At 42.1% G+C, this 14,224-nt stretch overlaps 1 protein-coding gene across 2 annotated transcripts in view; it reads left to right on the forward strand.

The window, feature by feature from the left end:
• FGF12 (fibroblast growth factor 12) overlaps positions 1 to 14,224 on the forward strand; it is a 701,986-nt gene that overhangs the window by 243,612 nt on the left and 444,150 nt on the right. The window contains exon 1 of one of the 2 annotated variants that reach the window (XM_082252031.1): positions 6,927 to 7,266. The exons of the other annotated variant lie outside the window; for it this stretch is intronic. Coding sequence (XP_082108157.1) covers positions 7,137 to 7,266 — 130 coding nt within the window. The 5' untranslated portion in view covers positions 6,927 to 7,136. Of the gene's footprint in view, positions 1 to 6,926; positions 7,267 to 14,224 lie in introns of those variants that run through there. 2 annotated transcript variants of the gene reach the window in all.

The raw sequence follows: 14,224 nt of genomic DNA on the forward strand, positions 1-14,224 counted from the left end.
TCCTTCAGGGGAAACATATGATGGGGGGGTTGAGTCTCTTCGGGAGTTAGGGGGTTTCAAGCCGTCGGGCTTGTAAAGGAACAGATAGAGGGCAAAACGGTGGGTTGCTTAGTCCAAGTTCCTGCGTGTAGGCGGTTAACTAAGCAGGCAGTAGGGTGGGTAAGACAAGTTCAGAGAACCATGAGTGAGGAAATCGTGGTAGAAAAAGGAACCAGGGTATACATTACCACCTGCGAAGTGTGGGAGAGTTCAGAGCAGGAAGGCTTCCAGGTTGAGGCTGTGTTAAGTAGAAAATGTAGTGGCTTGAAGGGCGAGGAGATATCAGAGAGCTTGCCTGTCTGTCGTATCTCTCAAGCAGGGATTAGCATGGATAATTGCAGCAGGTAGAGGAGTTTTTGTCATCTCGAAGCATAGTGTCTTAGCTGCGGTCTGGTTGCGACATCTATTAGGAGAGGGAAAATAGAGAAAAAAAAAGAAAACAAATCAGAGAGGGGGGTGGGGGTTTAAGGAGGGGGAAAGAGAAGTTGTCCATGTAGGAGCAGGAAGCACAAGGTGAAATGGAGACTAGTCTTCTCTATCCTGCCGTGGTCTCCTGTGCACAGGTGAGGCTGGAGGACTTCCATTCCTGGTGAGTCTGGAATTAGCAGGTGAGGAGCGTCCGGGAGAGGCAGATCTCCAACTTCTAATATGGAATTAATCCCGTTCGGGTATGGTGTCCATGGTTGTAGCTCTTCCTAGGTGAGGAGGGCGGAAGCTTCTGTACCAATCGGGTACTTTGACGGGTGGGATATTGAGGGCGTTGCAGAAAGAGGTCAGATCTTCTGGGACCCGAAGGATGGAAGATGCAGATAGGCAAAAGGGAAATTTCCACCTGTATTGAATGTCCCTGCTGCTCAGAAGTTCCAGTAAGTGGTGGAGATCTCTTCTTTGCTGAAGTGTTATCTGCGAGAGATCTTGAAAAACTTTTTATTTCAGATCCATGATATAGGATATTGCGACGTTCTCTGGCTTTCCTGAGAATGTCCTCCTTTATTTTAAAGTTCACTATGCAACATATAATGTCCCTGGGAGGGTCAGTGTCTCTTGCTCTCAGTGCTCTATGTATGCATTCAAACTCTATCGGTGTATCGGGGGGTCTACCCAGTATATCATTAAAAAAATGGACAGGGTTGTCTTGGCAAAATGGTTGTGCTCTACAGATTCTGGCAGGCCTCTTACCCTGATATTATTGCGGAAGCCTCGGTTGTCCAGGTCTTCCAAGTATCTCTGGAGATCTCTCATTTGGGTAGATTGTGTTCTTGCTGTGGTATGGAGGGCCTGAATGGATTCCTCATCAGCAGTAGATCTTTCTTCTACTTCTTCAATCCTTACAGTAATGTCCTGAACATCTCTCCTGAGTTCTGCAATTGCTGTGGCCAATGTTGCTTTAATGTCATCCGCTACTACCCTGAGGTCTTGTAGGTTCAGGGGCTGATGTTGAGGTGCAGAAGGAGGGCTGGATGGCTGGGATGCAGGATGGATTGATTCCCTGTCAGCAGAGTGCGCAGTGGCCATGCCACCTGTGACCTCCGCGTAGGCCCGAGGTGGAGCCGGAAGAGGTTCTGTATGCTGCGACTTGCCTACATGGTGGAATCGCACGGGAAGCAGGAGCACGATGGAGAAGTGTGCGCTGACGATTTTCCTATGTTCTGCGGGGAGGTAGGAGCTGGTGGCTGTGCTAAAGCAGCGGCTTTTGTCTTCCTTGGTCTGGGAGCTCGGAGTTCACGTGGTCATCACAGTCAGACACCAGGCCAAGACCCCCCCCGTAATTTTTATTTATGAATTCTGTACCAGCCCTGTACTTGACCAGGGAAATCTCAGCATTTACGGGGCTGTTACAGAATGCAGAAATAAAAAATAAAAATCTGCTGTCCAATAGATTCCTTTCACCTGACGCTTATTTGTCTGGGGGGGATCTGATTGACTGCCTGCGTCCTGATGTGCAGGTTTTTAAGCCTAACCCAATTGGCTGAAGATAAGGATGAAATGTTTATTGTCACATCGCTTGGCTATGTTGTGGGGTTTATTCACTAAATAATGTGGGGGTTGTAGCTGGCTCTGATTCTAGCCAGTGCCTCACCAGCCACTATAGCAATCCAGTGGGAGACCTGAAAATAGGATTGGGGCTGCTCTGTACAAAATCAACTGCACAGAGCAGATAAGTATACCATGTTTGTTTTTTTTAAAGAAAAAAAAAAAACAATTATGTGACTTTACCTCCAGTTTATCAGCTACCAGCTACTCTGAGTTCACATATTCCCCCGCACAGAGCCCCTACATCACTTCCCTGGGATTTCCCATGAGGCATTGCTCTTCACACATTCACAAGTTCTCAGGCACTTACTGACATGTATGGACATGTATTGAGCTGTGTGTGTGGTGCACTGGGTATACTGGCATGTATGGAAGGTGTACTGAGCTATATGTGGGCTGCACTGTGTATACTGACATGCATGAACCATGTACTGTGCTGCATGCAGGCTGCGCTGTGTATACTGACATGTATGGAAGGTGTACTCAGCTGTATGTGGGCTGCACTGTGTATACTGACATGTATGGAAGGTGTACTGAGCTGTATGTGGGCTGCACTGTGTATACTGACATGTATGAACCATGTACTGTGCTGCATGCAGGCTGCACTGTGTATACTGACATGTATGGAAGGTGTACTGAGCTGTATGTGGGCTGCACTGTGTATACTGACATGCATGAACCATGTACTGTGCTGCATGCAGGCTGCACTGGGTATACTGACATGTATGGAAGGTGTACTGAGCTGTATGTGGGCTGCACTGTGTATACTGACATGCATGAACCATGTACTGTGCTGCATGCAGGCTGCACTGTGTATACTGACATGTATGGAAGGTGTACTGAGCTGTATGTGGGCTGCACTGTGTATACTGACATGCATGAACCATGTACTGTGCTGCATGCAGGCTGCACTGTGTATACTGACATGTATGGAAGGTGTACTGAGCTGTATGTGGGCTGCACTGTGTATACTGACATGCATGAACCATGTACTGTGCTGCATGCAGGCTGCACTGGGTATACTGACATGTATGGAAGGTGTACTGAGCTGTATGTGGGCTGCACTGTGTATACTGACATGCATGAACCATGTACTGTGCTGCATGCAGGCTGCGCTGTGTATACTGACATGTATGGAAGGTGTACTGAGCTGTATGTGGGCTGCACTGTGTATACTGACATGCATGAACCATGTACTGTGCTGCATGCAGGCTGCACTGGGTATACTGACATGTATGGAAGGTGTACTGAGCTGTATGTGGGCTGCACTGTGTATACTGACATGCATGAACCATGTACTGTGCTGCATGCAGGCTGCGCTGTGTATACTGACATGTATGGAAGGTGTACTGAGCTGTATGTGTGGTGCACTGTGTATACTGACATGAATAGAAGGTGTATCGAGCTGTATGTGTGGTGCACTGTATATACTGACATGTATAGAAGGTGTATCGAGCTGTATGTGTGGTGCACTGTATATACTGACATGTATAGAAGGTGTACCGAGCTGTATGTGTGATGCACTGTGTATACCGACATGTATGGAAGGTGTACCGAGCTGTATGTGTGGTGCACTGTATATACTGACATGTATAGAAGGTGTACCGAGCTGTATGTGTGGTGCACTGTGTATACTGACATGTATGGAAGGTGTACTGAGCTGTATGTGTGTTGCACTGTGTATACCGACATGTATAGAAGGTGTACCGAGCTGTATGTGTGGTGCACTGTGTATACTGACATGTATGGAAGGTGTACCGAGCTGTATGTGTGGTGCACTGTATATACTGACATGTATAGAAGGTGTACCGAGCTGTATGTGTGGTGCACTGTGTATACTGACATGTATGGAAGGTGTACTGAGCTGTATGTGTGGTGCACTGTGTGTACTGACATGTATGAACTATGTACTGGGCTGTATGTGTGGTGCACTGTGTACACTGACATGTAATCAAATAATGCATTCTATATGCAGGCCAACTAATTGGCTGACCAACTAATTAATTATGAAAATATTTAACAACTAATTTTATTATTGATTATTATTGATTATGTCAATTAGAGGATTCAGCTTAAAGTGTTACTAAACCCACAACATTAAAATCAGTCTGTATATGCAATAAAGCATGCTTGCTATATTCACTGTAGAACCTAAGGGGTTAATCCTGCGCATTGTAAAAAAAGGATGCATGATCCTGTCATCTCTAATCCTCTTCTTCTTTTACTATCCTCAATCCATCTCCTGATAGTACAGAGCCTTGGAGGCCCTCTGCACATGCTCTGTTTGGTGTGTTGTGCTAGAGGGTTTTATTTTTTTATTTGGGGGGTGCATGTGAACGACACAGGGCCAATCAGCACTGTCCAGCCAGAGGGTCAGGGGTCCTGCAGCTTCATAGGACAGTCAGTTGAAAATAAAAATCCCTCCTACAATATTTACCCAGTGCTCGGCCCAATACTGATAGCAGTCATAAGACTGCTATTTACTGCTGATGAGAAAAGTTATTTAGCAGTTTATATTTACTAAAATAATTGGAGACCAGATATAGTAAATGCAGGTTCTGGGTTAAATAACACTTTAACCGCTTACAGACTACCAACAGTAATATTACTGTGGCAGTGCAGCTCCCCTGGTTCCAGCGATGTAGACATACGTCACTGGAGTGCTAGTGATTCGCCGCGCTCCCGCTGTGTTACTTTAGACACAGCGGGAGTCCAGCCACGGGAGGAGCAGCTCCGATTGCCGCTTCCCTCCCCCGATCCTCGGGGAAACGGTGTGAGAACTCCCAACTGCTTATGTAAGCAAAGCAGGCGGATCTTCTCAGTGACAGGCAGGTAGAGATCAGCAGATTCAGCATAGCTGAACCTGCGATCTCTGTCTCTGTCACAGAACCCCCACCTCCCCTCCCCCCCACTCGTCAGTTAGCATGAGGCATACATTTAACCCCTTGATCACCCACAGTATTAACACCTTCCCTGCCAGTGTCATTATTACAGTAACAGTGCACATTTTTAGCACTGATTACTGTAGTAAAGTCACTGGTCCCCCCAAAAGTGTAAAAAATGTCAGTTAGGGATTCGATCTGTCCGCCACAATGTCGCAGTCCCGCAATAACTTTTGTGCAAACCAATCAAATTACACTTATTGTGATTTTTTTTTTACCAAAAATATGTAGCAGAAAACAAATTGGCCTAAAATGTTAAAAAATTTAGATTTTTAATATTTATTTTTTTTGGGAATGTCATATAGCAGAATGTGAAAAATATGTTTTTTTTTTTTCAAAATTGTCGCTTTTTCTTGTTTATAGCGCAAAAATTAAAAATCACACAGGTGATCAAATACCACCAAAATAAAGCTATATTTGTAGGAAAAAAGGACGTAAATTTTGTGTCGCACGACCGCACAATTGTCCGTTAAAGTAACGCAGTGCCGAATCGCAAAATAGGGCCTGGTCAGAAAGGGGGCAAATTCTTTTGGAGCTAAAGTGGTTATAGGGTAAGTTCACCTTTACAGAAATTCTGTAAGGTGAACTTACACTGGACGCCTTTCCCCATCCCCCCCCCCCCCCCGGGCCATTCTGATGCCCTCTAATAAGGCTGCACTGCTTCTGCCCCAGACATGCCTAAAGGATTCCTGGTGAAAAGAACTAAAAAGTCCTCACTCCTGACCTACTGAGTGCGGGATGAAGACAAAGACAGAGTGCAGACCTCCCCGCCCAGCATGGATGGTGTAAAATGTGTCTGAGCAGAGGCCGGTTCCATGCCCCACTGGTGACTCTCCTCCCCCAGGCAGCCCGACCGAGCTGCCTCACCCCCCCCCCAAACCTGCTTCCCGTTGGCCAGGTTGGGAACCCGATTCAGCCGGTGAGTAGAGAGTACCTGGAGCGGAGCTTCAGCCTGCAATGGGGGTCAGGAGGAGACAGGGAAGAATGAGAGTTGGAAGAGAGCCGAGTCACTGCACCATGGGCCTCTGGTTTTCTGGTTTGTACTTGCCCCCTGGGCTGAAAGTTGCCAGTCAGCCCCTTATCTCCCCCAGTCCCGCTATACAGGAGTCCCGTGATCACCTGCTGTGAGACATTGGGTCGCCCCTTTACCTGTCTGGGGATTTGAAATCCCTGCAGCTTAATCTCCTATACATACTTCTCAGCATGTACGGATAGGAGGCATTCTAATTGGTTGGCACTGGCCAATCAGAACCTGCCCAGCCTGTCCTGTCAGCACTGGAGAAGAGAAGAAAAAGCCGCAGGGATTTCAAATCATCGGACCAGTAAAGCGGTGACCCCGATGTCTCACAACAGGTGATCGCAGGTCTCCTGTATAGTGGGACTGGGGGGGAGGGATGAGGAAGGGGGTCCAGTGTAAGTTCACGATACAGATTTTCTGTAAAGGTGAACTTACACTATAAGGACTACGATTATGTAATGTGTAAGAGGAGTGTGCCACTTTACTTTTTTGCACCTGTAAAAGAAAGATTGGTGAGGACAATGGAATAGATTTTTCTTTTTTATTCCACAAACAATTTATAACATAAGACATAACAGAATGAGATCCTGCCTTGACACAGTTTCCACTTTACAATCACTTTCTATAAAGCAGACACTTTACAATCAATGTTTGTATGAAAGACATGCAGTGAAATATAAAAGGATATGTGACTGCATAGAAAATATCAATGGCATAGATTATGTACATGAAGAAGAGATGTCATTTGAAATATTTAAGTTGTGTGGCTTGTCTCACTACGCTCATTTGCCTGTGCTCTGATGATTCCTCCTATCAGCTCTAGCCTGGTCTGTGTGTGCAGTGGCTGCTGTTGCTGAAAGCCTCATCCTTTGTTGAAGGAGGCTGGGCTAGGAAGAGCCTCAGTGTTTTCTATCTGACGTCCTCACAAAGATCTCCCAGGCTCTGCCCCTTTTGGCAAACTGCCTTCATTGAAAAGTCCCAACATGTCACGTTTGAACAGTTTTCTAATCCTCTGATCGCGAATGCTACTTGTCCACCAAAGCCCAGTCAATGCCTCGACTGCGAGATCCAAGCACTGGACGATGAGCTGCTGACTCTTTCACATGGTGAATCTGTCGAGGAATCAGAAAAAAAGTCAATCAATGAAGATTCTTGGGCATTTCCTGAAGAAAGGAGTGCATATGCTGCAGTGTCTATGTGGAAAGCGTCTGAAACAGAGCAAGAATTCAAGTGGTGAGTTTAAATGCTGAAGTCTCCGTCTCACTCTGCATCTCTCCCTCTCTTCCTCGCTTAATGCAGGCTTCTCACTGACTGAATGATCAGAATGAGAGAATGCATTGCGGTTCGCTTCTTCTTCAGTGTGTTTTTTCATCCATTAGTGAAAGGCCTGCTGGTACTGCCTCATCTACACTAACATAGTCACTAAGCATTGATATAGTGAATGTTTTTTTGCTTCCAGTCCAGTTAATGCTAATCAATCACCATTTTAGTAAAGTAAACACATTAAACCCGATTGTTACATTTTAACTATAAAATTGTGTTTTTCCTTTCCTTTAAAAACTCTTTGGCTTTAAAAGTGCAAATGCAATTTTATTTTAAAATGTTATGAATAAACATGAAATATGTAGGTGTCAGCTCATGGGGTCTGTGATACGTAACAAACTTTTTGAGAGGTGGGAGATGCTGTATTGAAGTTTCAGCACCATGGACAGATCAACTAAACTACTTTAGTCCCTTTCAGCTTCCACAGATGTGCCTCAAGTTAGCGTAGACTTTATATTCATCTTTTGTGCTGTGACTATCCCATACAAACTTTTGTTAGATTTAAATGTGATGATACAGTAAAGGTTAGACAAGACTTTATATTCTTTTCTATGCAGTGACTATATTATATGAGCTTTTGTCAAAAAAAGAAAAGGTGACGATACACTAAAGGGTTAGCCTAGACTTTATATTCATCTTCTGTGCTGTGACTATTCCATATGAACTTTTGTCAGATATAACGGTAATGATATACTAAAGGGTTAGCCTAGACTTTATATTAATCTTCTGTGTGGTGACTATTCCATATGAACTTTTGTCAGATATAACGGTAATGATATACTAAAGGGTTAGCCTAGACTTTATATTCATCTTCTGTGTGGTGACTATTCCATATGAACTTTTGTCAGATATAACGGTAATGATATACTAAAGGGTTAGCCTAGACTTTATATTCATCTTCTGTGTGGTGACTATTCCATATGAACTTTTGTCAGATATAATGGTGATAATACACTAAAGGGTTAGCCTAGACTTTATATTCATCTTCTGTGTGGTGACTATTCCATATGAACTTTTGTCAGATATAATGGTGATGATACACTAAAGGGTTAGTCTAGACTTTATATTCATCTTCTGTGTGGGGACTATTCCATATGAACTTTTGTCAGATATAACAGTGATGATACACTAAAGGGTTAGCCTAGACTTTATGTTCATCTTCTGTGTGGGGACTATTCCATATGAACTTTTGTCAGATATAACAGTGATGATACACTATAGGGTTAGCCTAGACTTTATATTTATCTTCCGTGCAATGACTATCCTGTATAAGCTTTTGTCCAAAATAAAGGTGACGATACACTAAAAGTTAGCTTAGACTTTATATTCATCTTCTGTGCAACGACTATTCCATATGGGTTTTTGTCAGAAATCAAGGTGATGATACACTAAAAGCTTAGCTTGGACTTTATATTCATCTTATGTGCTGTGACTATCCCATATGAACTTTTTTTCAGATGTAAATGTGATAATACAATAAAGGTTAGCCTAGACTTTATAATTATCTTGGGTGTAATGACTATCCTATATGAGCTTATGTCAAAAATAAAGGCAACGATACACTAAAAGTTAGCTTAGACTTTGTTCCTCATCTGTTCAATGCTTGACCCGTTTGAGCTTTTGTCAAAAATAAACTTCATAATGCACTAAAAGTTAGCCTGAACTTTATATTCATTCTCTGTGTAGTGACTATCTCTTGACTGCTTAATTGTACACGTTTAAATTAACTTGAGAGTTCTGAAAAACCTTGCAATTTTGCAGATTCAAAGGACGTATCATTTTGTATTACACTGTACTGTTATGTTATATTTTTTTTGGCTTGAAGCTGTTAGAAGTGATATAAATATGATCAACTTAAGTTGTTTTGCTCACTTTTGTTACTTTTTTGGGAATATGTGTTAGTTTCACATTTTAGCTGGAGTGCAGAGGTATATACTGTGCATGTGTGTGTGTATGTATGTATGTATGTATATATATATATATATATATATATGTATTTATTATTTATTTATTTTTTGTTGTTTTAATTGTTTGTTTTTAGTGGCTACGTGCTTGGTAAGCCTGTGTAAATGCCAAGATCCTTGACTGAGAAGTATAGTTAGGATGACTTTTGAACCCCTACTCCACCCTTGAAATGCAGACACCTGATTTGGTTTCCAGACATCCTGGTTAAATCCCAGTTCATCACATTTGGGGTTTTCTCTGCCTTTTATAACCTGGGGTGGGGAAGAGTGACTCATGAGCATTCTGACCAGGGGATCCGGTTTAAACAGCGGTCTGATTCAGTTTAGTCTCCCTAGCTTCCAGGGAATCACTAGGGAAACTAAAATATTGGTAAAAGCTGTGAACTTGATTGAGTTGAGCAACAAACTTGGCTGACTTAAAGTTATCACATCATGCAGTAATATGTCTGCTGTTTACATTGCACTGTTCTTTTTTTGGGATCTAGTAAAAGTATTTTTATTAACATCTAGTTCAACAAAAGCATTGTGGGTATGTACACATGGGTATTGGGTATGTAAATCCTTGCCTTTTACAGTCAATGTGGCTGTCCAGAGTAATGCATGGATATGGTAACGGCAGCCCCAATTCCAATAGATGCTGCCATTTGCTTTCATTTTAAGGCAGTACTAAAGTGCCTGTGTGTATTGTGCAATTTAGCTTACAATATATCTTCTGCCCAGACTAGAGCATTAGGAATCAATGGAGAACCTCAAGAAGGTATTCCTTGTGCCTTTTTTTTTTTAAGTAAAGGGCCTGTTCTGTGTTAACTAAATTGCATTTACGTTTCAAAAACTGGACCAGATTGAAAATTGTAAATAATTTTTTTTAACATGTTTTTGAAGTGAACTTTATTATTTATTTGGCTTTTGAACTACTTCATCCATCTGTTCACCCATTTTAGTTCCACTTTAAACCATCTAATATTGTGTGGGATGCATTATAGCGGTATCTGAAGTCTTGAAGAGTTTATTATTTGTTTGACTTCAGTACCTTTAGCAGCTCTAGTGGAAAGCAGAATAGCAGCGCTATTTCAATGCTCAATATTCACCAGAACAATAACTTCCCTTCACTGCTGACAAAATAAAAGTATGATTGGCCTTGAGCAGTGAACTGCTGTTGTGTCACATTAGTGTCAAGCTCTAAAACGTACAAAAGACTTCTACTTATAGGTTTTTACTACTTGACATTGCTTTTATTATCATTACTGCTGCTGATAGTCTCAACATAGTAAAAACAAAATTATCAAGCCCAAGAAAATAGGTAAACCTTCTTAAATCTATACAGATCCCCAATAAAGCTATGTTTAGTCCTGTTTTTAGGGAGTGAATTATTCTTTATTCTAGCTGAGACTTCTCCTGGAAAAGCAATGTCTGAAATAAATCTCCCTGTGGCCATGCTTTGACTTTAGCTTCAGTTTTGCCTTAATTGCATTAGCTTGGCTGTCCTAAAAAGTCAGAAAAAAGCTCTTATAAGGATACTAAATATAGAGAATGCAAACCCTTTCTTGATAATAGATTTGGCTGTGACCTGTTGAAGTTACTAAAGTCCATTTCCCGATGAATCCAGTGAAAAGCATAGAGGAGCATTAGATAAACATCTGTAGAAGCTAATGGCTCATTCACAATTGAATCAGGAGAGGAAATAATGTGCTTGTGCTTTCCAGAGGGATGATAGGAAATTTCAGAAGAGGAAATATCCAGTACAAATTTGATAAGCGTATTTTATAAAGAATTTAGCAGATGTTCTGCTTCATGTTGCTGGTGTTCTGTTACCGGTCTCTGTTACCAGACACACTCTGTGTTTTGAGATGGTGATTAAAGCGACAGTATTCATCATTACATTGTTTTGTGTAAGAATGGCGTTGATTTGATGCTCTTTTGTTTTCTGCTTAATCCAAATCACAAATCCACATACAGCCAGGTGTACAGAAGAGCTGTCATCTTATCAAGCATTTTTTAACATATTTCTACACATATAGAGAATGGCATGCAGAAAGCAAATACATACAGATTATATTATGAATACCCTAAAAATGTAGATGTTTTGCTGCAGCTGCCCACTTCAGTTTGGGTAATCTATGTGGCTTTTTGGTTTGATGTAATCCCATAGTACCGCCAGAGGTACCTAGGATGAAATTCTACAGGACTGTTTTATTGGAGCTGGAGCAATCAAATGATTACTTGTTTTATTTGAAAGAAGAAAACTAATTTATTTTTTATGAGCAACACATCTACATTTACTACTGTTTTATTTGAATTTTTTTATAATTCACATTATTATTTACCAGGCTACTGTATTGTGACTTGTTATTTCAGGCCTTATACTCTACAAAGATACAAAGAAAGATTTTGTATAGAGCTTTATGGCCTATATCACTGAACTTTAGACCTGTTGAGGGCATCAGTTTGCCAGCAGTTTAATGGCTCCTGCATGAGTGTGTTTGCCAACATTAAGTGCCGATTCACATTGGTGCGATGCAGGAACCCTGCGAATCCACTGTGCATCACACCCAACTTGCACAGAGTTCACACTGCCATATGGCAAACTGCTGGGAATGTCAATACAAAGTCAACGACATCCCCAGATTAGTTTGCATATCGCCGTGCGAACTGTCAGTTCAGACAATAATCGGATTGCATAGGGTTGAACACCCATGCGATCCGATTCTGGTGCGGACCAAAAAAAAAAAGGTTCTACACGACTTTGGTCCGAATGCGATGCAAATTCAGCCATGCAATCTGTATGGCTGAATTCGCATCGCACAGACATCGCATTTGATTTGCATAGCAGTGTGGTGCAAATCACATGCAATGTCTCACATCGCATATGTGTGAACTGGCACTAACACCAGTTGGCCAGGGTTAGATGGTGCAGCACCAAACCTCAAACTGTACAGATTTTGATAACTGTTTCCTCTGGGCATCTGCAGCTAAATTTACCAGAAGAAATAAAGGAGGCAAAGAGGTGCAGGAGATGTTGAGAGGAGGCAGAAGTCTCTTTATAGTTTAGGAAACATGTAGCCATGTCTCCTTTCTCCTATTTAGTAGGCTGAATAGTTAAAAAGTCCCTTATAAGGGGAAGCGGATAGCATTCTCTCGCCAGTAGTGCATTTAAAGGGGAAGTATGAGTTTTACAAAACAGAAAAAAGTATATTTAACTTGGTGGATGCAGCATCTGTCTTCTGCTGACTGTAGGACCGCGAACTGAGTGATCAAATACCACTGATTACTAAGCTCTCAGCCTTCAGGCTGCAGAGAGCTGGTGACTGTCACTCACCGGCTCTCTGCTCTGTCCCTCCAGCGCTCAATGGAGTGCTGGGCTGTGGAGGGGTGGAAAAGGTGGGAATGACTGGCTCAGACTCCATTGCTGAGAGGCAGGGCCAGCTTCAGGTCGAGGCATCTGCGTGAATCCCGACTATAAGGTTGGGATCTTTGTAGAGCCTGGACTGGCTCTGTGAAGTTAGCCTGCTGTCAGCTGAAAATGGGTCACAAGAGTGCAGAACAAACTGATCCATTGGATAGCCAAAAAAAGGTTGGCTATACTTCTCCTTTTACATATTCATTTTTAGTACAATTAGCAAAAAACGTGGCCAAGCCCTAAAAATGGGTGTCTTTAATGAGGGCAGTATTTTTTCTCCTGTGCAGATACAAGGTCTATTATGGTAAAAGACCATCCAAATGGCCATCACAACTGAAGGCCCATCACTAGCAGTACAATACGTTTCCCAGTGATAGGCCACAGATTATGCTCAGTGGTATGCAGTAGGGATGATCGAACTTTTGAAAAGTTTGGTTCGACCAGAACACCCGAACTTCCCGAAAGTTCGGGTCTGAATTCCAGAACCCCATTGAAATCAATGGGACCCGAACTTTGGTAATCAAAAAACACCATTTTGAAGCCCTAAAATCCAATAAATGCCCCTAAAAACTGCCTAGGGTTCTGGGTCATGCCCCAGGGACTATTAATCACACAAAAAAAGTTCTTAAAAATTTTTGTTTTTGATAGAGAGCCAATTATTGAAAAAATTATTGAAAAAAAAAAAAATGAGATTTCTTTGGATTTAGTGTCTGGGGGTCTAAAAAGTGTACCTGTGAAGTTTCAGCTCTGTGGCATGTCCAGAACCAGAAACAAAATATAATTTTTCTTAGAATTTTTATTAGCGCAGGGATGGGGTTCCGCTACTTTCACACCTGGCCGTTTTTTTGTTTCAGGCGTTTATTGGGCTTTTTTTGTGGACGTCTTTGGAGGCAGGCATGACATCTGAACTTCTGTGTAGGGGTATATATGTATACACACACACATATATGTATATATACACATACACACATATAGGTGTAAAAGTAGCGGAACCCCATCCCTGCACTAATGAAATTATTTGCAGGGATAGGGTTCCGCTCCTATCACACCTGTATGTGTGTATGTGTATATATACATATATGTGTGTGTGTATATATACCCCTATACAGAAGTTCAGATGTTATGCCTGCCTCCAAAGACGCCCAAAGAATGCCCAATAAACGCCTGCAACAACACACCTGGGCGTTTTTGTTGCAGGCGTTTAGTGGGCATTTTTTGGGTGTCTTTGGAGGCAGGCATAACATCTGAACTTCTGTATAGGGGTATATATACACACACACATATATGTATATATACACATACACACATACAGGTGTGATAGGAGCGGAACCCTATCCCTGCAAATAATTTCATTAGCGCAGGGATGGGGTTCCGCTACTTTCACACCTATATGTGTGTATGTATAGATATACATATATATGTGTGTGTATATATACCCATTATACAGAAGTTCAGATGTCATGCCTGCCTCCAAAGACGCCAAAAAAAATGCCCACTAAACGCCTGC

Source organism: Pelophylax lessonae (genome assembly GCF_965119305.1).
Source record: "Pelophylax lessonae genome assembly, chromosome: 3".
Taxonomy (NCBI): domain Eukaryota; kingdom Metazoa; phylum Chordata; class Amphibia; order Anura; family Ranidae; genus Pelophylax; species Pelophylax lessonae.